At 30.0% G+C, this 23,932-nt stretch overlaps 2 protein-coding genes and 1 pseudogene across 2 annotated transcripts; 2 read left to right on the top strand and 1 right to left on the bottom strand.

The window, feature by feature from the left end:
- The first annotated feature begins 4,446 nt into the window (after positions 1-4,446).
- LOC124847389 (TRAM, LAG1 and CLN8 (TLC) lipid-sensing domain containing protein) lies at positions 4,447-8,941 on the top strand. The gene is made up of 9 exons (XM_047324874.2): positions 4,447-4,699; positions 5,883-6,086; positions 6,212-6,300; positions 6,388-6,526; positions 7,305-7,379; positions 7,571-7,692; positions 7,766-7,841; positions 7,989-8,048; positions 8,665-8,941. The coding sequence occupies exons 2-9, from the start codon at positions 5,952-5,954 to the stop codon at positions 8,791-8,793; spliced, it is 825 nt and encodes a 274-aa protein (XP_047180830.1). The 5' UTR covers positions 4,447-4,699; positions 5,883-5,951; the 3' UTR covers positions 8,794-8,941.
- A 362-nt stretch (positions 8,942-9,303) lies between these two features.
- On the top strand, positions 9,304-10,132 carry LOC124847388 (small ribosomal subunit protein RACK1 pseudogene; annotated as a pseudogene).
- Positions 10,133-11,134: 1,002 nt separating this feature from the next.
- LOC124847387 (putative transcription factor KAN4) lies at positions 11,135-15,137 on the bottom strand. Its single transcript, XM_047324871.2, has 5 exons — positions 14,912-15,137; positions 14,339-14,415; positions 12,877-12,977; positions 12,087-12,174; positions 11,135-11,518 (listed from the first exon to the last, which is right to left on the bottom strand). Exons 1-5 carry the CDS (start codon positions 15,030-15,032, stop codon positions 11,288-11,290), a joined length of 618 nt encoding a protein of 205 aa, XP_047180827.1. The 5' UTR covers positions 15,033-15,137; the 3' UTR covers positions 11,135-11,287.
- Positions 15,138-23,932: the final 8,795 nt, after the last annotated feature.

Raw genomic sequence — 23,932 nt, 5'->3', positions numbered from 1 at the left:
TGAATTTGATTCACTTCTAAAGAAATTTTTTATTAGTCAATCAAATGAATGTATTGAAAAATTCTTTAAATCATCGGTTAGGATCAATGCTAATGTAAGTTTGCCTGGATTACAAAATTTTAATTAAATTTTAAATATTTGAAATTATAAATTAATTTTTAAATATTATACATTAACTATAAATTCATTTTTATTTAATTTTAAATATTTACAAGAATGTTATAGTTTAACTTAACTTAGTTTGATTAGATCAATTTAACTTAATTTAAATTCAGTCTACTTTTATATTATTTAGTATGGATTTAAATTTGGTTGACATTATTTTAATTTAAAATAATATAATATGATTTGAATTTGACTTAAAATTGATTAGATGTAAATCTAACTTAATTTATTTTTGTCAACTTGATTTCACTCATTTTGATGTCGATTTGACTTAATTCGATCAAAGATAAGTTAACCTCGACTCAAGCAAATGTTAGTTTGACTCAACTTAATCTAAGGTGAGCTAAATTAATTTTGTTTGATGTTAGTTCAACTATATTTGGCCTAATAATGACTTGACTCAACTTAGTCTAATATGGACAAAACTTTATTAAATTTGTTATGAGCCTGACTTGACTAGGCTTGAAGTGACCTTTATTAGACTCAATTCAATGTAGGTTTGACTTGACTTTGCTTGAGATGAGTCTAACTCTACTTAGCCAAAGGTGGTTCTATTCTGACTTTACCCAAGGTATGCCTTACTTAACTCATCTTATATGAGTCTTACTTCTTTTAGCCAAAGGAAGATCTAACCCAACTCAACCTAAGATGAACCTAACTTGACTTGACTCAACAAAAGTCAATGCAAGCTTAACTTGACTCGATCCAACGTGAACCTAACTTTATTTTTCCTAATGATCTAACTTGACTTGGCTTGACATGGGTCCAACTTAACTTGATTCGACTTGATTGGACTTGAATGTGTTTACCTATCTCGGTTTGAGATGTATTTGACTCGCTATGGGTTGTTGAGGTGCACCTAACTTAACTCAATTTGACACAAATCAAACTCAAATCTATCTAATGTGGGTTTAGCTGAACTAAACACGATTAAATCCTAATAACCTTGGCTTGACTTGGACTTAACCTAGCTAGTCTACTTAACTTGGACTGACTTAACTTTATTTATCATGATCTGAAATCGATTCTTAAAGACCGGTCTATGAGTTAGTCTGGACCATAAATTTTTTGTTATATTTTAGTTCTTCTATAGATTGTCTTACAGGTTTCTTTTTTTGATCTTATAAACCTTTTGATCTTGAATCATATTGGTTTAGTATCATGATTGAGTCGAATTAACAAGTCTAACTCTAGATATATTTGTTCATTAAAATTATTTCTTTAATTTTAGATTAATAAAATGAATCACAACATGTGTGAGTGAATAATTTTTGTTTTAAATAATTTTTAAGAAAATAATAAAAAATGGAAGAATTTAATATTCTTTAAGATAAATACTTTTTTTTTATGAAAACTTAATTAATTATAAATATGTATAATTAATAGACATTATGTTTTAAAGTTATGTTGATTCATTATCTATATGTTACCATGAAATGGTAAAATAAGTTAAACAAAATCAAATATTGTATTCAATATCTTATGACTCTTGATTTTAGCCATTTACAATATTGTTTTATTTATTGTGTAATATTACATTAATAAGTATCAGTTTATGATAATATTTGTCTTTATTAACATAATTATAGGTTACTATTTATTCTATGTTAATTTTTGTATTTATTTTTTGTATTTATTTTTTGTATGTCACTTTTTATATTTAAACACATACATGATCAATACAAATCAAACGATTCAATACATTTTTCTATCTTAGTATCCGAGATTTTGATCCATAACCACAATAATCATGTCATACGTTGTCAACCACAAAATTGACCTCCTATCTACAATCTCTGTCAAATTGTACAAAGACAATTATCCACTATGAAAATCTCTAGTATTATTAGTTATTAGAGGTTGCAAACTTGATGACTATATATTGGTAAAAATAATAAGTCCTGACCAATTCATGATTGTAGATAACACAAAAACAAAAGTCAATCATAGTTATGAGGATTGATTAATTCTAGGATGGTTGATTAATTTTATGTTAATTGACATTGCAACTCAATTGCTTCATTGTGAAGCATCTAAACAACTTTGGGATGAAACTCAAAGCCTTATTGGTGTGCACACCAGATCCAAAATCGCCTATTTTAAATTTAAATTTCACAACACACGAAAATGAGACATGAAGATAAAACAATATATTTGCAAAACGAAAAACCTTTTTGATAAGTTAAAGCTGACAGGTTCACCAATTTTATTGTATTATAATATCATCATGCTCCTGAATGTCATTAAACCTTACAAAGAGTTCACATTGTCCAATTTCGTCCATAAGTAATTATACTTATAGGAATTTCACCAGCGTGAATTAATTTTCTCTCATGCGGATGATGCATATAACTATGTATTTTAAAAACTCACCAAGACGCTTCAAATACACGCCTAGATGCTTCAAACTCATAATAGAGTTTGTTCCATACCATAAGTCAAACTATTTTCTAGGGCTTCTTCTAACTGTAGAAGAACCTTTAAAAGAGTAAAGAGGGGAGGAATGAAGAAGAATCCCAGATCAAATGTTAGCTATTCATTTATGAGTCTTGATTTTAACTATTCACAATATCAATTTTATTATGCAAGATTACAATAATTATTATAATCATTCATCAATATCAATTTATTATAGTATTTGTTTTATTAATATTATTATAAATTACTATTTATTGTGCGCTACTTTTTTATAAGGCTTAATTACCTACTTAGTCCCCATGTTAGGAGGTAATTTTCTGTTTAGTACCCAGTTTTAAAAATGTAGGCATTTGGTACCTATGTTTTGAAATTTGTATCAATTCAATCCTATCCAGTTAATGACGTTATAATTGATGCGAGAAATTAAGGACGCTAATGATAGCCTGGGTGGAATAGCTATCAAATGTTTGAATGCATCTTCATTAACGTCCTTAATTTCTCGCATCAATTATAACGCCGTTAACTGGATAGGATTGAATTGATATAAATTTCAAAACATAGGTACCAAATGCTTACATTTTTAAAACCGGGTACTAAACAGAAAATTACCTCCTAACATGGGGACTAAGTAGGTAATTAAGCCTTTTTATAATTATATTGTGTATGTTACTTTTGTATTTAAATACATACATTATCAATGTAAATAAAACGATTCAATACCATTTTTTATTTAAATATTATACACAATTTATCCATTTATTTATTAAGGTTAAATCAATAAAAGCTATGTCTTTACAATGTATATAAAAAATGATATAATTTCTATCAAGTTATTAAAATTTATTAGTTGCTATAATTTTGAGATTTTAGATAAATATTTAAGCAGAAACAAATAGAATGATACTAAAGCCTAACTAATTTAATTATTACCTAATTTTAGGTAAATATTTAAGTGACATATAGTTTGAAAGTACTTTTAAGTTGACATAATGCAACTTATATTTTGCGCCCAATATTTTATCAGATTCCATATATAAATTATTAAATTTTTTGTTGGTATAAGTGAGCCACCTAATAATAAAACGTGTTGTTTAGAAGTATTCATATTTGTATTCTGAAGTCTAAACTTCAAATATGTCATTAATTTCAGTGCTAGCAATAACATATCAGAAAACAGTGGTTTATGGCACACAGTATATATAATGAGGAGACTTTAGAATAAATTTTATCCGTGAAAACTTAGTGTGCACACAAAAATAAAATAAAAAGTGAATGGTGACCCTGTTCCTTGATTCACATGATAAGACAATAAATAGCACATACTTTGCTTAAGCACACCGTCTTGTGCAAGCATGCAAGGATGAAACTACTTCTGTCCCTTCACAATCCTACTTTTCTTCTTCCAACACCAACAACAGATTTCCCATTTTCTGCAACTTTTATGACTTTTCTGCACTCAACACATAATATATTTCCATGTCGTTGCCAATACAGAGACACAGCTCAAACATTTCTCGCTTAATTTAAGAATATTTTAGTACAAGAATTAAATAATAAATGAATTTTAAATGAGAATATTTTGCAAAATTCTTTTCCATGACCATTATTAAATATCATCAACATTTTTATTTATTGAAAAAAAAAAGTAGAAAAGCCAACACAATAAATGAGATTTAATATAAGAGTATAAGAACAAGAGACGAAGTATACGCAGCTAATAATTGAAATGATTGATGAAAGGGATTGAAAACTGAGTAGTAACCAGTCAAAAACTATTGTTGTGTTTTCTTTTTTTGTTAATTATTTATTTAAAAGAAAAATAAGAAAAAATAAGAAATGCATAAAAGACGCGGGTGCCAACCCAACCATAATATTTCTTCCTATCTCTGCCATCTTCTTCCTCGGCCTCACTTCTTCCAATCCCAATCCAATCCGATTCCGATTCAACATGTTAGGGTTTTCAATGTTCCAGATTTTCCCTTCCTTTTCTTCAATCACCACTGCACACGCAACGTGATTCCACCGCCTTCGCCACTCTCACCTCTCACACACACACACCAACCAACTGATCGCATTTCTCCCCTACGCCCGATTCCCGCCTGTCCCCTCTTCTTCGGTACTTTACTTCCTTCTCTCCTCTCTTCAATGCTGCTAACGTTATCGTTATTTTTTTTTAAAGCTCTTGACGAGGTTTTACTCTGAAGTTTTATGAAATGTTTTTCTTTTTGTTTTTATTCTTTTCGTCGCTGAGCTTACTTGTAGCTGGTGCTTTCAAATCTCACTCGATCAAGTGGTTACAATTAATATGAACCGTTGGGTGCTGTTTTTTATGTGAAATTAGAACCCTGTCTGAATTTCGTTTTCTTGAACTTCAATTATTAGATGATTTAAGACTTTTCACCTTTTTTTTTTGTTTGACAGTGTCTTCTGTCAGCTCTGCACTGATTTTAGAAGTTACTGACATTCAGAGAATAGTAACTTATTTGATTTTCTTGCGAATGATATTTATAGTGGTAACTGGTTAGGCTTGGTATTAATGAATAAACCGTTTATCAGTGATGCTTAGGTTGAAGAGTGTTTATACCTGGTATGTCAATTTTCTCCTACCCTCTCCGGATGGATGATTTATTTCCTGTAAATATTAATAATTGAACTTCACGCAAGTTGGTTTGGTTGGTAGATCTGCGATAATGTTGTTGGTTGTTATTTACATTGCTGGATAACAACGTTTGGAAATTGGAACAGACCTTTGGGTGTTTCGGGTGAAATTTGGGTATGTACATGGGATATGGAGCATTTCTTGCCTTCTTGATTGATTTAATAGGTTTTGGATGGAGTAAAAGAAGAGTGTTGTGGCAATGTGTTTTATATGCAAACAACTTTCTTGCTTTCCGATTCTGAACGTTTGGATTTTCCGTTGGATTTGCTTACCTTGTTAGAGTTGATTTGGTATAAGATTGCTTTCACTGAGAGATATTAGCACACTTCTATTTAATTGGATGTCGACTATCCTTTTCTGCAAGGAGGATGCCCATCCTCCATTTTCCTCCTATTTCTTCATTCCTAATGTGATTATATTCTAGCTTTCGTCCATATGAAAGTTTTGATCAGTTATCTCTTTGGCACACCATAGACAAATTCTTAATTGGTTAAGTTTCTTTCTCTTGATTTGTGTGACTTATGTGATAGTTATCCTTAACTCTCTAGTCATTTTCACAGGCAAAACAAATTAGGACTCACCATTGGCTTTTAAATTTTGCAACATCTTGTGTTCAAACTTGTTTTTGTTCATAAAACAGGGTACAAGAGTAAAGGCAGAAAGCTCATAAGATCTTCAAAAGATTTCCCATTCAAGGGGTAGTGTTGCAATGTTGGCTTCTAATGAAATGATGAAATTCAAATCTTACCAGAATCGGGCTAATTTATTTGTGAAGGAATATTTGTTAGCAGACCCTCTGATTCCATACACTTCTATTATCGGTGGCGTTTTTGCTTGCAAGATGGTATGGTGTAATAAATTATATTCTCATTCTATTTTCTAAAGTATTTCACTTGACTTGAGCTTTTATGGTTACTTTTATATATCTTTATTTTTCATTTATCTTTAAATATTTCCCTGTTTTTCCAGGTCTATGATCTGACTCAGCTGTTTAGCACTGTTCACTTTAAGAGCTATTCCAGTCTCACTAGAATCCAACGCGTTGAGTGGAATAATCGGTGAGTGGATATTTCCATTTCATGGAACGATCGTATTTAGTTTATGACGAAGATATATTTATGATTTTTTTCCTATTATTTGTGCAGTTCTATGTCAACAATTCATGCTATTTTCGTAACAACTATGTCATTATACTTCGTGTTTTGCTCCAATCTATTTTCTGACGACGAGTTTTCTGAACTTGTTACATTACGAAGCTCTTCATTGTCTACATTTGCTCTGGGGGTAAGAATGATGTGGACCCTTGCCAATTTTGTTTGCCTTTACTTTTCCTCTTTGTAATTTATATCTGCCCGTCACCATTATCTATGATAAACAATCACTTATAATTGTTTTACTTCACTGTTGAGGGCATATCAATTGGATAAAGGAATGGATCATGGAGTTGAATTGTACGCTAACTACGGTTATATATTATGTCATCTTGTTTAGTGGCCTGATACCATTTTCTGATATTAACACGAGTGGCGTGATGTAGAGGAGTTCCCAAAGAAGTATGAGATAATATACTTTAGATGAGTCTGAATCACTAAATATACTGTAAGTTAAGTCTGAATCACTAGACATACTGGTCTTAAATTTGGAGGACACCCATGTGTTCTTACGAAGTCAAGACAGACAAGAGGAATATACTGCCAGGGTAAAGAAAAATAATATTTTAAGTAAATTGTTGATGAGTAAGTATATGTGCCTTCTGCTTCTGCTGCATGAAACATGCTGCTTGATTTTCATAATTAATTTTTCTGCTGAAGAAAGAAAAGAAAGATCATCCCATATGTTTTTATTATGCATATCTGCCAATTCCATTTTAGTCAGTAATGTTTTCTATATGTTGCTAGTAACAATTTACGTCAAATCTGGACTTTTTATTGCATTGATTTTCCTGATACATCCAATGGTAACACAGAAAATTATGTTTATAGATCATATTATGATCTGCAAGACATTTTTATTTATATCTGGTTATGAAATTTGCGTGTTTGTTTCAATTTTATTGTAACAGGTATCTGTTGGTTACTTCATCGCTGACCTTGGGATGATATTTTGGTTTTTTCCTTCTCTTGGTGGATATGAGTATGTAAGGATCATATCCTTTGATTTGCATGAGTTAAACCAACTTATTCATCTGAACTCTATTCAATTTTAAGATATTCCACTTCATAGGAACCCAGCTGAAGATGATTATGGCAGGAGTTTGGTTTCCTTCCTTTTTCACCTTCTTTGGTTGTGGGTCTGGATTAACATTACTTTATGCTGACATTGATTCAGGTGATTCATCATTTGCTTTCTTTAGTAGCAGTAGCCTATTCAATGTTGAGTGGAGAGGGTCAGCTATACACATACATGGTCCTGATCTCTGAGACAACAACTCCTGGGATAAATTTGAGATGGTAATCTACCACTTAAATGTTGCAGTATATGTCATGTGATTGATTTATTTATGCATATATTGTGTTTGTGAAGGTATCTTGATGCAGCTGGAATGAAGAAGTCGAAAGCTTATATCATCAACGGAGTTGTAATATTCATTGCTTGGATGGTGGGTCAAGTCATCACAGCTTGAAATATATTTACGTCACTCTTTTTTTTTGTATTTGTGGAATCATTCTGAATTGCCTGTCAGGTTGAGTACATATAATCTCATCCTGGCATCTTGGACATACTTGCTGAAATGGTCTTTGTGCAGGTTGCCAGAATACTTTTGTTCGTATACATGTTTTACCATGTCTACTTGCACTTCGATCAGGTAATAACTACTGACGTAATGAATTTCAGAAATTTTCTGGTATTTGTGCTGCTTTGCAACAATCAGATCATAATATTGAATTTTTGGCCTTTTAAGATTAATAATGTTATGTTGCCCTACAAGATCACTTTCTGAACATGTATAACGTGTGTGTTGAATTGGGAGGGTGAGGTGAGTTTGTGGGTGCAAGGATCGGCATTTAGTGTGGGAGTCTCTTTCAGTTTACACTAGCACGTACATACCATTACCTCCATAAGATGGAATTGGTAGAACTTGTTCCAACAAATTTACAATTTGACTCCATGTTTGGCAAGCCAATTTTTGTGGCAGTAGATCCATCATGTGAACAACTTAGTCATGAATGTTCTTCCCATTAGATAGTTGGAAATTCACCCATACGTGATAGGGATTAGAGAGTGCTTTGTTGTGAGATGAGATCATGACTCTTGCATTTACATGCATTGTCAAGATGAATGGGGTAATCTTTTTAGCTTTTGTAATAAATGCTATAGTCTTGCTTGCATGGGAATCATAAACATGTTCCTTCAAATTTCTGGTCCAGCAAAGTTTATCTTATAAATCTTAGGATCTCACGTCATACAATTATTCAAAACAGGTTGAGCAGATGCAGTCGTTTGGACAAGTGTTAGTTATTGTTGTGCCGCTGGTGCTATCAATTATGAACTTGGTTTGGTTTTCAAAAATTATTAAAGGATTGAGAAAGACTTTGGCAAAGAGACAGTGAATGTTTGTACTTAGTGATATTTTAGGAAAATGAATACATGTCAATGATGTGTAGTGAAAGATGTAAGAGAACAGAAACAGTTGAAAGTGTTTGGGTCCCCTGTGATCCGAACTTGTATAAATATAATCATTCTGCCTTTTTTTCCCAATTAATGTACATTTATTGGTTTAATTTTAATTATATTGTTAAATGCGATGTATTTTATTTCAATTAATTTGGCAGGCGTGTTTCTAACCTGTCATTTCGGTCCATCTTCTCATATGAGTTTTATTAATTTTTTCTTGTTACGTAAACAGTAGGAGTACTTGTATGACATTTTTATAAATAATTTTTAAAGAAGAAAATAAAATAATAAAATAATCTTTTAACGAGTTAAAGTTAATTTATAAAAATCTTATTGTGTGAACTATTTTTTTTATGGTATTTCATGTTAATTTTTTCAAAATCATAATATTTGGATTTATAAGTAGTAATAAGAAGTGCGGTTGGTTTTATTGTCTTTTTGATAAAATGAAGGTTTAATGTCTCGACAAGTCCCTATTTTCGTCCGGAATCTCAAATAGGACCCTTTCTTTTTTGGCGTTTCAATTGGGTCCTTAATTTTGTAAAATTGAATTAAATAGGACCTTTCCGTTAAATTCACGAAACGGCGTTAAGTGTTGTATCATCTGGTATGCTGACTGTGTTATTTTAACACACGTGTCATTAGCAACGTGGTGCAACTGTGGTACCATCAAAACCATATCAGGATGTTGTTCTATCTTCTGATGAACAGTTTGCGCTTTCCGGCTCCTGGGACGGAGAGCTCCGCCTCTGGGACCTTGCAGCCGGCACCTCCACGCGTCGTTTTGTTGGACACACCAAGGACGTCCTCTCTGTGGCGTTCTCCATTGACAACCGTCAGATCGAGTCGGCCTCGCGTGACCGCACAATCAAATTGTGGAATACCCTTGGTGAATGCAAGTACACCATTCAAGATAGTGATGCTCATTCTGATTGGGTTAGTTGTGTGCGTTTCAGCCCTAGCACTCTTCAGCCGACTATTGTGTCTGCATCTTGGGACCGCACTGTTAAGGTGTGGAACCTCACGAACTGCAAGTTGAGAAATACCCTTGCTGGACACAGTGGGTATGTGAACACTGTTACTGTTTCTCCCGATGGTTCTCTGTGTGCCAGTGGTGGAAAAGATGGAGTTATTTTGCTGTGGGATTTGGCTGAGGGTAAGCGTCTCTACTCTCTCGATGCTGTGGGATTTCGCTGTCGTTTGTGCTGGGGCTGCTCCGGGGAGCGGCGGGAGGCGGAGAAAGGGGGGTGGGATGGTATTGGGGGAAGAATTTGAAAGGTTGAGAGGGTTCGATTTTAGGGACAAGGATTTTTGGAGGCTATGCGGTTTGCGAAATTAGGGTTGGGTCGTCAGTCCGCGAAAAAGGAAGGGTTGAGAGGGGAGTGGCTGTAGACTGGTGCCGGAAAACATGGGGTCCAAGGAGGAGACGTCGCCGAAATTGCAGAGAGAACGGGGTTCTGTAATTGAATTGCCAACTTTGCCCTAATTGAATTTCCCCTATTTTAATTTAATTTTTAATTCAAAATTTAAAATAATAGAATTTATCCACGTAATGACACGTGTGTTAAAATAACACAGTCAGCATACCAGATGATACAACATTTAACGCCGTTTCGTGAATTTAACGGAAAGGTCCTATTTAATTCAATTTTACAAAATTAAGGACCCAATTGAAACGCCAAAAAAGAAAGAGGCCTATTTGAGATTCCGGACGAAAATAGGGACCTGTCGAGACATTAAACCTAAAATGAACTTTACACTTGATTACAGGAATTTTTTGGTAAATTTCTGATTTAATGAAAATGTTTCCTCATAAATGAATTTTTATTTTATGGAATGGATTTCAAAATCTTATGTACTTATTTAAACAATTATTTCCAAACATGAATTGCATAGTTTTACTTTTCTGTTACCTATTAAACACATACTCTTTGAAAAAAAAAAGGTATTTACAAGGAATAAAGGTAATTGAGACTTTATGAAATTATCATTCATTTAAAATGTGTGACAACTCCTAGAAAAGAATTACGAATAAGAAATGAGTGAAAAGTGATAAATTATATGATCATGGTGTTAAAGAAGAAAATGCATAATGCAAGTGAATGAATTTCAATAAACCCTAGGGCTTGATGCAAATGAAGAATAAAGGGCTTGATGCAAATGAAGAATAAAGTTGCCCCAGCTCTGCCCGATGAATCATACTGTTAGATTTTTTTTCGCCAATTAATAATCATGGTTTAGATTCTGGTAACATAATGACTATAATTATTATACAGAAGAAGAAAGATAACCTTTTTATTAAGGCTAACAAGACTAGCTAACTTGTAATAAAGAATATAATAATCAACTAAGTTATCAACCTAAATTATTAACAGTAATTAGTGTGTTCGCACCTGTATAATGAAGTAAATAAAATTGGAATTGACATATTCATATTGCTAGGTCTAAGTTAATATAAGTATTTCCAAAGGAAGGTGTATAACTAGAATCGATAGAATGATTAGGTGGTGCAGTTGATGAGGAAAAATGCATCATGTTTTTGCTATTCTCACTTTTCATCATAGAAATTAGTGGTGTGCTGAAGGAAAATAATAGATTAGGAACATTTTCTTCTTCATTTGACACATCATCTCTAACCAACCATGAACTTGACTCAACTTCCTGCAATATTTTTACCAATATATAAAATATGTCAATAATATTCATTTTATCAACATCTCCTTTTCTTTAGGCTATGTTAGAATTGAATTTTAAGTCTAAATCAATCTCTACAAAACCAACTCGTAGGGTAAAGTTTGCACCACTTATAAACTATGAATTGACCTTATATCTAGTCGATGTAGGACTTTCAACAAAGTCCACTTCTAACATGGTATCAGAGTCATGATTAGAGTCTATCATAGCGATATTTATTGTCTGTTGGGCATATTGTTCTACCCGCTATCGGACCGCTATTGGACCAACCATTAAAAATGTCTAATCCCACGCTCGAGATGTATATACTTCAGCGTGAAGGGGTGTGTTGGAAGTTCCACATCGACTAGAGATAAGGTCAATTCATAGTTTATTAGTGGGTGCAAACATCACTCTACAAGCCGGTTTTGTGGGGTTGAATTAAGCTTAAAGTCCACTACTAACATGATGCATTTTCAAAACATTACATGATGTTTCTTTTCTTCATATAACTAAAAGTCGCAAAATATTAGGGAGATGGAAAGTGATATAATACCTGGTTTAGATCATAATCAGTTTCTTCGTTGCTTTGTGAAAGTCCTTTTTTGTTGTCTAAGAGCTGAAGTTCCACCTTCTTCATTATTCTGTGCTTTCATATTTTTGTAAAAAGATATGAAAATGGTATTAAATTCATAATATGATAAAATCAACTTTTTCATAAAACTCATTTTTAAAAGACCAATAAATTATATATATATATATATATATATATATATATATATATATATATATATATATATATATATATATATATATATATATATGATCGAATAATATTCAAATGACATGTATTTACTTTTTTCAATTGACGATAAAGAATTAATAACATTTTAATTTTCATACATGTTTATGAATTTTTAATTCATTTGCTAGTTTTTTAATATATGTAGGTGGATTTTTTAGTCATGTATATGTTTATGGTTAAGACACTACAATCTCTTGTTTCTCAATGTTAAGAGGATTGAGAAATTATTAAGTAATTCAATTATGGTTTCATTCATATTCACTGTTTTTTTAATTTTATTTTAGGGATCAAATTCAATAATACTCAATTACGTAATATGTAAAGATATAATTGAATGATAGTATTTTGGATAGTTCGATAATTTCTCTAAAAAGAAAATTTAAATCACTAGATGTTTACTGATGATATTAGATATATATACTTTAATGATTTAGATATATAAATTATGTCTAAAAGGTAGTTGAAAAGAAGAAATTAAAGTTGTCCCAATCTTGAAAAGAAAAATTCAACATACTCATAAGCAAAAATGTTTTGAAAATACCTTTGGGTTGGACAAATGGAGCATACTTTGAAATCCTTTACATTTCCTTCCATCAACTCATCTGCACATTTCTTGGCATAGCCTTTCATGTTTCTGTACATCTAATTAACAAAACCCATTTCTCTTCAATGTAAGCATACCACACTATTCAAATTAATATGTTCTTAATTCATACTTAACAAAATAATCAAGTTTACGTACTCATTTTATCAAGAAAATAAAATATTTTTAAATATCAATTTTAAAATATGCTAAATTTTAGATATTTAATATGGTATCATATATATTAATATTAAACTATTATGTAAGAAAAACTTATGGGAGACTAGGTCAGCGTAGTATGTGTTCAACATTAATTAGAGATAAAATTAATTTAAAATATATAACTGGATACAAATATCATTTTATAAATTAATTTTTGTGAAATTAAATTAAATTTAAAAGTTATTTCTCTGAAATATAATACCATAACTAAGAAAATATCTAAATTAAGGAAAAACAAGTGAATATAATAATATTTTAATCGATGTAGTGTTATCCGTGGTGTAGTTACATTTTTTTCATATAGATTGATTCGTCTTTTTTGTAATATAAATTTTTATTTATCTTTGTGTAACAATATGTTATGCTCAATTTATGATAAAATGTTATTAAAGTGATATACTATTACAATCCTTAATTACCACATATAAGGGTTGAAGCAGTACTTATTTATAAATATGTAGTTGTTTTTTAGTTACAAGACTAGCAAAATTTATTACATTGTTTAGAAATTTGTCCTTTCTTTAAATCTTTCATCATTTTCACATAATAACATAGTTTAAAAATTGCACTAATAGATTGTGGTGGTTTACATAAAGGGAAATTTCTGAAAAACTCAAGTATATTTATGCCTGCACTGTGCAGTGCCTTATGAAGTTTTCCAAGAAATATAGTCATTATTTGAAAGAAGGCACTGTATGCTTTCTGATTTTGTTTTTCAGCAATAATTGAACTAACTTTCAAACTATTTGGTCTAACTCATTTATTGAGCCATTTAATGTAAAAGGAAAAGAGGTGACAGAGATGTGATGACCTAATTAATTGAGGACTAGAAAAAGCCCTAGAACAATATATCATATCAGGAATTAATGTTTTTCATAGATATCTCTTCACGTTCCATAAACTATATTTTTTCCCAAAGTGAATAAATAAATTTGTGCTGAATTTACCTAATATATAAAAATATTTATTTATTTTTTTAAAATGAATTTTAAATTTAATCTATATGAAATTTTTAACCTATGTCAGAGATAGATTTATCATGTGAAACTAAACACGATAACTATGTAATAACGGTTAATATGATAAACTCAGAAAAACAAATCTCAGTCATAAATGTCTGTTCATGACTCTTATACCATGAAGGTAATACTAAACCTAACTTAACCGTTTATATATATATATATATAGACAGAAATACCTGAAGATGGCTTTTGATGTGAGCGATCTTGAGCCCTCTCACATGCATCTGCTGCAGAATTCTCTTCGGAGTTGCCTCTGCAAAACCATGTTGCTTCTATGATTTTTATTTGCAGTTTATAATCAATCACATCTCAATTTTCAAACAGTTTCTTCCCACCTTAATTCGGTTTCATGTTTCACAGTGACATAGAGAAGAAAGAGATCAAACGAACTTCATCTATATACATAAAATTTTCTGCTATATATATATATATGTGTGTGTGTGTGTGTGTGTTATGATAAATAACATATATATGAGACAAGAATCAGAAGAAAAACAAGGCAAAAATGAAACTCAGACATGCAGAAGAGTGAGTCAACAAAGCAGAAAAGTTAAAGAGTGAAGGAAAGTTCAAAGGTTTGATGAAAAGCTTGATGAGGCATTAATTAAACTGGCCTTCTGAGATCAAACGGTGACTTTTCTACCCTAATCTGATGCTTTCATCAACAGGTTTTGGAAGCCCTAAACATATACATAAACCCTAGATAGAACAGAATATACTATTATGATATGAAGGAAATTGAAGTTTACTGTGTTTTCCACCAAGGCTTTCAATAGCTTGAACAAAGTGGTGATGGAGTTGAGGTGTCCAACGAAGGCGTGGAAGTTCAGATTTGTTGTACTGCCTGACACTTCTCTCACGATTTTTCATTTTTTCTGTGTTTCACCCTTTTGAATATATCAGATTATTCTTTATGGCAAAGCTAAATAACAAGAGTCTGCAACACTTGGATATGAATGCTGCAGCAAGAAACCTCCAAAAGTCTATGCCCAATGACTTTTCATAAAATCAATTAAATGAATTCTTAAAACCTATAATATTTCACTCAAATTCTTTTTGTCTATTTTTCAAATAAAATTGTCGTTTTTCTATCACTCCATTCATTTCCATTTGACAAAACCAGAGAATGAAACGTGTTTTAAGAAGATGATATTTGTTAGATTCCACCATCGTTTCACATTCCTATTTAACACACTGCTATATATTCCTACAAGCATTCATTGAAGAATTAACAAGTGGGGTTTTTTTTTTTATAGAAAATGTTAATTTAAATATAATGTACTAACTTCTCAAGTAATAACAAAATTATTGACTTTATTTATAATAATTACTTTAAAATTATATCTAAAATAGTTTTTATTGGATATAAACTAAAAATGTATTAACTATCCTCGCAGTCAACTTTAATGTATCTCTATCGTAAATTTTAATTAAATTCATTTGTTCCTTATTTTTAGTGTCACCAAAATATACGTATAAATGAAATGCATTTATGTCCGAAAATGGAATCATTTACCGACACCACTTGTCCCTTTCGCTTTCTTTTTTATTGGAGTTTTCAAACCATGACTTGAAAAAAATTCCAATTATGCAAAAGAATAAAATTATAAGCATATGAATATCTTATGATCTATATATAATATTAGTTAAGACATTTTGCAATCAATTATAAAGCAAAATAAATAATTTTTTCATTAATTAAGTATATAATAGTTAAGTTGATATAATATTCTTGTTTTCATATAATGAAGAAATAATTTTTAATTTTTCCTCATTATATATATAGAGAATGATGCTTAGGTAACATTAAATAAAAATTAGGAAATTAAATTTATTTTTATTTATGTCCACCATATATTTTTTTTCTACATACTTAAGTCCAATAATATTTACTGTTTGTATTATTATTTTTTTTTTATTTTAAACATTTATTCTTTATGTTTATTTTTTTATTTTAAACATTTTTTTATATTTCTCTTATTTTCAAATGTTTTTAGTTTATATTTTCAAATTTATTTAAATTAGGAAATATCTCTAAGATGGTTGAATTAGTTGTTAATTAATTCTAATGGACTTTGCTTAACTCAATTAATTCTTAATTTTAAATGTGGGTTGCTAATATTTTTTTATTTCCATCTAAATTGCTGTTTTTGGATAGGAATTAAAGGCTATATATACAGAAAAAAAAAACAAAACAAAACGTAGATGCTATATCATGCTCTCTTTTTCTGTATTTGTATCGCTTACTGAAAGAATGAAGATACTGTATTATTAAGTATCTCGAGTATGAAAATATAAATTTTAAAAATATTTGACTAACAATAAAAAAAATTAAATTAAAATGTAAACATATTGTTTTAAAGTTTGGAATATAAAATATAGTTTAATTAAAAAAGTTTTATTTTACTAATTATTTCAGTATCTGAAAATTGACAATATGTGATATATATCGAGTTACATTAATTATATTAAGTTTTTTTTGTCTTACTTTTTATGTTTGTTGAATCCACTTTTCTAACAAACAGACTTCAATTAAAAAAGTTACATCATTTTATTCCCCAAAAGGAAACGTGTGATGTTCGTTTAGGATATTTACAATGTTTTTCCTATATATTGTCTCCATCAAAAATGAATAATTAAAAGGGACTATATATACAAAAATCAGAAAATCTCATTTTCCATTCATTTTTGTTTCAACTTTCAACACACATGCCAAACAAAAATATAAGAAAAACAGCTAATAATTCAATATATTATAGTGTTGAAGAAATGAAGATCATCACAAACTTTTCACGTCAATTGGTCGTGCATGTGTTCAAACAAATAAAGCATAGAGCTGTTTCTGACTGCTTACGTTGTTCCAATCTTTCCTTCCAAAACAAATAAATAAATATTAAAAAATAAATTTTAAATCTAATTTAATTCTGTAAAATTAATTCGTAAGATAAAGTTTCTATTCATTTATATATTATAAAATTATTTTATTTTTAATCATGAAATTTCTAACTATAACAAATTATTGTTCTTTTACTAACATCAAATATCTTAAAATAACACAGTAAGATAAATTATATATTCCAAATATTATTTGTTATAAATCTGTAATTTTTATCACAATTTTATTATTAAATAATATAAAAAACATAAGAAAAGAAAAAAGATATTTAAACTACCATTAATATCAAACATGTTGAATATAATGGAATAATATTCAATATATAATAATCTAGAATGTAAATAGTCTTTTTAAATCGTTATTTTTTTTTTGAAGAGAAAGTATAAATAAATTATAGTTGTTAATAGAGGAAGAAAAAGATGTGTTGAGTTGTCCATGAGCCAATGAGTTTGATGTCAATTATTGACGGTGCCTACTTTTGGACCCATCTATTGCCTTTCATATGCCGTGTTTAACACTACTATTCCCTCTAAATTCAAACATCATGGAAAGAGAATCTATAAACTTTTAAATTCCCAATTTTCTTTTAAAAAGGTTATGTTAATAAGACAATTCCATATGGAATATAGGTTCCACTTAATCTTAGTCAGCAATGTTTTAAATTTCATACTTATTAATCATACGATCATATTAGAGTATATAAAAAACTATAAATGTTATTTTATTGGTTAGTTTTACATACTCAGGTTAAAATGGGTTGAAACTCATCGGCTAATTTGGTCTATTACATATTTAAGTTGGGTTTAGTTCAAAAAGATTTTAAATTTTGAAATAGTCTAATTTTGAATCCGACTCATCCGAATTGAACTTGACTCACTCAGGTTGTTCCCGTGGTAACGATTCACTAGTCCACTTAATTTTTTTAATAAATACTTTTGGTTGGATTAATCATTTTACAAAATATTAAAAAGAAGACCCGCATTCAATTATTTTTGTATGGAATAATTAGACAACATGAAAAAATTATAAATCTATAACTCAATTTATATGCAAAAATAAATTTGAATAGCTATGAAACTACTAAATTTTTGTTGAGAAAATTGTGATATCTTTTTTGTTAATGAAATCTTATGTTTCATTTGATCATAAATATAATTTAAAACCCTTCTCGTTTATTTAGATTTGAATTAGAAAATTTTTGTTATTTTTTTAATTGAAAAAAACTTATAATCAAGTGAGTCGATCTATTTAACCGTTCAACCCGTGGTGGGTTGGACCAAGTTTAAATTTTTTTCGACTGAATGGAGTCGGGTTGAGCTAAATGACTTGTTTTGACAGTACTAGTTTTACATAATAAAATAAAATAAAAAAATATTTTTGTTTATTATGATAATAATAATGCTTGTTAATTTTATCGTATTACTTTTATCAAGCTGTTTCCAAATTATATATAAATATTTAATTTGATATTTGAAATGTTTGACAATAACAGAATCTTATGATTTTATTAACAATAACTCTTTTTCTGTATTTAATTTTAAGTAGCGTGTATCTTTATCTTAGATAATGCACAAAATAATTTATTACTCTAATTATTACATAACTAATATTTAGTTTCGTGTATGATAAACTAATAAGTTTTTTATCAGTATTTGATATCGGATTTTTTTTATAAGAAATATGACTCTATTCAATATAAATATATTGTAATTTCTATATTAACTAGAAATATAATAAAGTTATATCATATACCCTTTGATTAGTCTATACCTTATAATATAGTACCCTTTGATCAATGAAAAGGTAATCCCAGTTGAAAGATTCCATGCACACGTAAATCGAGAAAATGCATGCCAGAAAGAGTAAGCTTTAATTTCTTCATTCCCATCACATGATCAAGTTGAATGTAATGTTTGGGAATATTGATTTATGGTTTTCTTGATTTCATGCAATTGTATGAATTTTGTTAAACCACTATGTTGATAATTGATGTGTTTTTTTTTTCTCCTTTGCAACTTAGTCAAATGGAATTTCAGTTCTTAAATTTGAAAAATTATTACTGAATTTTGTGTTTCCTATATATGGCTATGTTTCCGCGCATGCATTTATTGGTCCCTACATGAGTTAGAATGACACCATTTTTCAACTTCTACATTATGGATTCCTTTTTTAAGAGAATAAAATAACTAATTTTGATCGTTGAAATCATGTGTGGTTAGGGTTCATTTTCATCAACAAATAAGATTATTTAGGTTATCAATTAATGAAACAATTATACTAAGCAAAAAGTAGAAGATTGGATCCTGTTTTATCTTTTTGAATTCGAGTTTTGTAAAAGAAGAAAATACAATTAAGAAAGAAAATTGTACTAAAGGTCTTTCACTAATAATTAGAAAAATAATGAATATATAAGCCATTTTAGAAAACAAAAATTTCTAAACTATATTTATATTTTTGAAGTTATAATGTAATATATGTTATAAATGCAAATATATAATTTATTTGTGGTTGTTTAATTAATGTTCAATTATATCATTTAGTTATTGTAACATCCCAAAAATATAGTGTAAAGTCATATAATAGGAACATCACATTCATAATACTACAGATCAGTCCTTACAAAAGATAGAACGTACGATTATGGCCGAACGACCTTACAAAATAGCAAGAGATTAAAACTATACAAATATACAATCCTAGACCGAACGATTTACAAAATACTTATACCGAACGGTCCTCTAAGATAATAAAACAGCAGATGACCGAACGGTTCTACTGTTCGACCTTAACATCTACCTCTACCAAATTTTCTTCTTTCAGCGCCTCTTCCAGCAACGCTTCTCCATCTGCTCACATCCACATGGATGATCATTGCAACAGAAAGACAACCACCGAACGTACAAAATAGACAAGACAAGAAGTAGGGTAAGCTTATGTAATTCAATTCAAGTATCAACATGGATTTCACACAATTCAAATAAACGAGATAGTTCATTCACTTTTACATGCAAAGCCTAATACTAGACTCTAACTATCCGGGCTGTATGAATTTTGTGTAGCTACGACGTTCGTACACCCGGGTGATGTAGTAACTAGGATACCCTCAACAGCTGTCACCCGAGGTTAGACTTATCTGTCCAAATTAACCATAAGGACTAGAACCTCTTGTCATTCCCACACATGACTTACCCTTCTCTACGTGAGAACGAGTAATCACGGAATCTCAGGATGAACCGCCAGCTTAGCGTGCCCACATTCATACTTTACCAATTCCAATATCCATTCATGAGATATTCCTCCCTGGAATACTCTTTCATATTCATACTAATTTCATCTACATCATATTCCATTATCTTTCATTTTCAAAACCTCAAATTGAACCAATTTGAATACAGATCCCGTAGGATACCAAATACCGACCGTTAATCTTCAACCCCGAACGAGACCGAACACTTGGTGTGAGACCGAGGGGTCTCCAGTTCCAAAACAAATCAAAACCGAGAGAGTTACTATCGGAGTTGAGAAAGAGACCGATTACAATAATATTTCTCAAAAACTAATAGAATCGAACGCTATTTACAAGGTGAGCCAATTTAATGAACTGACTCATGAGAGTTTAGACCGAACGCCAATAAGCCTAGGCCGAGTACTAAGACTCTAAGTCGAACACCATAGAAACTGATACTGTAGGACATCGAATAATAACAAGTGACAGAATTATATGAAGAAACCGAATGTTATAAATACTTAGCTTATTTATGAGTTTAACATCAAGGAGAACGAGTGTCAATCGAAGACCGAGCACTGTAGAGACCGAACACTATTGGTTTTGGCCGAATGCTCTTATTTAAAAATTAAATTACAGAATCAAGGTCGAGCGCTTGGTTTAAGACCGAGCACCACTTAGTACGAGCACTTGGTGTAAGACCGAACACTACTTAGTACGAGCACTTGGTGTAAGACTGAGCACTACTAAACATATAGAATAAAGGATTGATAAATATAAGATACCATTTAACTAGTGTTCAAGAATGAACGAAATATACAAATACATATAGATATACTGAGTTTATAACCAAAATGAAAACGCTCGGTCCTCAACTGGAATTCTCTCCAAATGACAGAATCCAGTTCCAACCGAGTCCACAAGAAAACCGAACGGTCAAAGACCATTCAGTGACGAACATAAATTTTCATATGGAATTTCATACTTATAATTCTTTATATCACTTCATTTCTCAACATCTATCTCCATAAATTCATACATCCATATCATAGTAAACCTTCATACTTCATACAGTCAAAACATAGCAACAATCATATTCACTCAGCAATTCAACGAACATGCATCCATTCAAAACGAACATAAAAACGAACATAAAAATCAAATTATATAAGCTTCCCTTACCTCTAAGCGTAACCGAACGTTCACAAGTGCAGCATATGGTTCGCCTCTACTAGAGACCTTAGCGTTTTACAGTCACGCCTTAAGAAACTAATCAAACACAAGATCAGAAATACTCAGAATGAGAGGATCAACTCATGCAACCAAAAATCTGGGTTTGAATGCGACAGAAAACACACGGCTGAGGGAGAGATGAACTTACCAGCTCGAAATAAAAAACTGATCGGTTCAAACGAACGCCCTCGACGCCGGGAGTACTCAGGTGTGGTTTGTTTGATGATCGGAGGAAGAAAATAGTAAGATTTTGTAGAGGGAGGATGAAGAAATCTTAGAGAGAAGGAGGAGAAAATGAAAGTTTAGAACTTTGGGGAAGAAGGGTGCATGCAGAAGTGGCGTGAACTTTTGAAAACCTAGAATTTTACTCATACCGTCATTAGCGAACGGCCAACCTCCTGCTGCCACCTATTTTCCACTCTCTGATTTTCAGCTCTCTTCCTTGACACATGTAATCCACTGTGCAGGGGTTTTTTAATGGTTTTAAATGGGTTCTGATAGTTATTAATACTAAAAGAAAATTTTAAATTACTTATGAATTTTTATTTGATAGTAATAAGAAAAATCGAATAATAATTCAAGTTTATCGATAACCAAAATTTTATTAGTAAAGTAATAATTTATAAAAATTTTCATCAATAAATTTGTTGATAATTATTGACAACTGCAAATTCATTAATAAAATACGTAAATAAATATTACGAGTAAATCTTATTCTTATTTTTTTTCTCTTTCTCGTTAAAATAATGATAACTTGTTGTCATTGTGTTATCATTATCTCTATGTTTGACTCTTTTTTATTCTCTTTCTCTTCATCTTTCTTCTCTTTCACTTTTTCCTCCAACTCCGATCATAACTATTGTTATCGTTGTGCCTTTGTCGTCGTTATTGCGATCATTCTCTTCCTCTTCTCTTCTTATGTTCCTCTCTTTTTCATATCTTTTTCTTTTCACTCTTCTTTAATAATTTATTTTTATCAAACTCGACAAGGAGTTAATGGTTTATTTTATTTATAGAACAATCTATTAATAATAGGAATTATAAATTATTGATGAAATTGATTGTTGGATATATTGTTGACGAAAATATTTGACAAAAATATTATTTTATTTTATTATTTTTGTTATTTCAGAAATGTGAGATATTTGAAACATGGTACTAGAAAAACAAAAGTGATAATTAGTTATATATTCTTGTTTGTATATATTATTTAAAAAGACACTTCTACTCTTACATGTGCATATTTCATCACAAATATATAATTTGAACTCAAGTAAAATAATCACAATAGAGTATTCACACAAAACTAAGAATAAATGAAGGATAAATGAATTATGTGCGATTGCGTCAAAATCATTGGATATCTTGGTGGGACAATTGCTCATGAAATGAATATGGAACCAATGACAGAAACCAAAAACATGAGACCTCAACAAGACATTGGTGAACCTGAAAAGTGTGAACTTGCACCAGAAAAAGTCGAGTCCATCCACTCATGATCAATTTATTGCAACATTAAGTATAGATAATAATCATAATCTTGAAAATAATGGTATTTTGACTATTACCAGTCTATCTACCTTTTAACAAAACATAATATTAAAATGACATATATTTACATTCATTTAATACGAGTTATAAAGATAAAATAGTTATAAAAAAATAAAATTTTGTATTTAAAAAAGAATAAGAAAAATAGTATTGAATGATTATAAAAATTTGTGTATATCAAAATATTATTTCTATTAAACATTGGCCTGCAAGTGGTTGTACAAAGTCAAGTTTGTGAGTTTGATGGTAGCATTGAGAGAAAGTAATAAGATTGATCCTTTTAAGAACCACCATCGCTTTCAATCCAACAAGCAAGCTAGGTCAAATTTTTATTCTAGCTTCTTAATAATTGCACTCTTCATGCTTATCTTAAACTATTTTATTAAATTTTACAATCAATATTTCCTATTTGATAAGGTTATCTTTTGTGAAAATAGTTTGTGGCAAACAAAACTTAAGACATAACCAAGTTACAAGTAATATATGTTATCAATTAGTGCATAGGATTACAGGGTAGGATGTGGTTGCTCCTCAATTTTTTGCAATTACTTATTTATATAATAATGATATAACAATGATAATTAAATTAGAAAGCTTTTTAATTTATTTTTATAGCATGAGTTATTTAATTTTAATAAATATTATATTAATTAAAATGAAAAATAAATAAAAGATGTTAAATGTATATAAAAAGAAAATTGAGATATTTTTTTCTTATATTCTTTTCTCACGTGTGTCAAGTTCATTCTTTTTTCAATGGTAAAATATAAATTCATTATTTTTTCTTTCATTTAGCATGTGTTTCATTTACTTCGGAAGAAAACAAGAAGTATTATTATTTTTACTTCATATTGAAATATTACT

This window comes from Vigna umbellata, chromosome 1 (genome assembly GCF_029865625.1).
Source record: "Vigna umbellata cultivar VRB3 chromosome 1, Vumbellata_1.0, whole genome shotgun sequence".
Lineage (NCBI taxonomy): Eukaryota > Viridiplantae > Streptophyta > Magnoliopsida > Fabales > Fabaceae > Vigna > Vigna umbellata.
The sequence above is the reverse complement of the archived record's forward strand: the minus strand, read 5'-3'. Positions and strand labels throughout refer to the sequence as shown.

Coding starts and splice junctions, on each gene's coding strand:
- LOC124847387 (XM_047324871.2), bottom strand. CDS start 15,032: ATGAAAAATCGTGAGAGAAGTGTCAGGCAGTACAACAAATCTGAACTT. Junction 14,416..14,911: donor AAGCCTTGGTGGAAAACACA/GTAAACTTCAAT, acceptor ATGGTTTTGCAG/AGGCAACTCCGAAGAGAATT. Junction 12,978..14,338: donor ACATCAAAAGCCATCTTCAG/GTATTTCTGTCT, acceptor TTTGTTAATTAG/ATGTACAGAAACATGAAAGG.
- LOC124847389 (XM_047324874.2), top strand. CDS start 5,952: ATGTTGGCTTCTAATGAAATGATGAAATTCAAATCTTACCAGAATCGG. Junction 7,693..7,765: donor CCTGGGATAAATTTGAGATG/GTAATCTACCAC, acceptor GTGTTTGTGAAG/GTATCTTGATGCAGCTGGAA. Junction 7,842..7,988: donor TAATATTCATTGCTTGGATG/GTGGGTCAAGTC, acceptor GTCTTTGTGCAG/GTTGCCAGAATACTTTTGTT.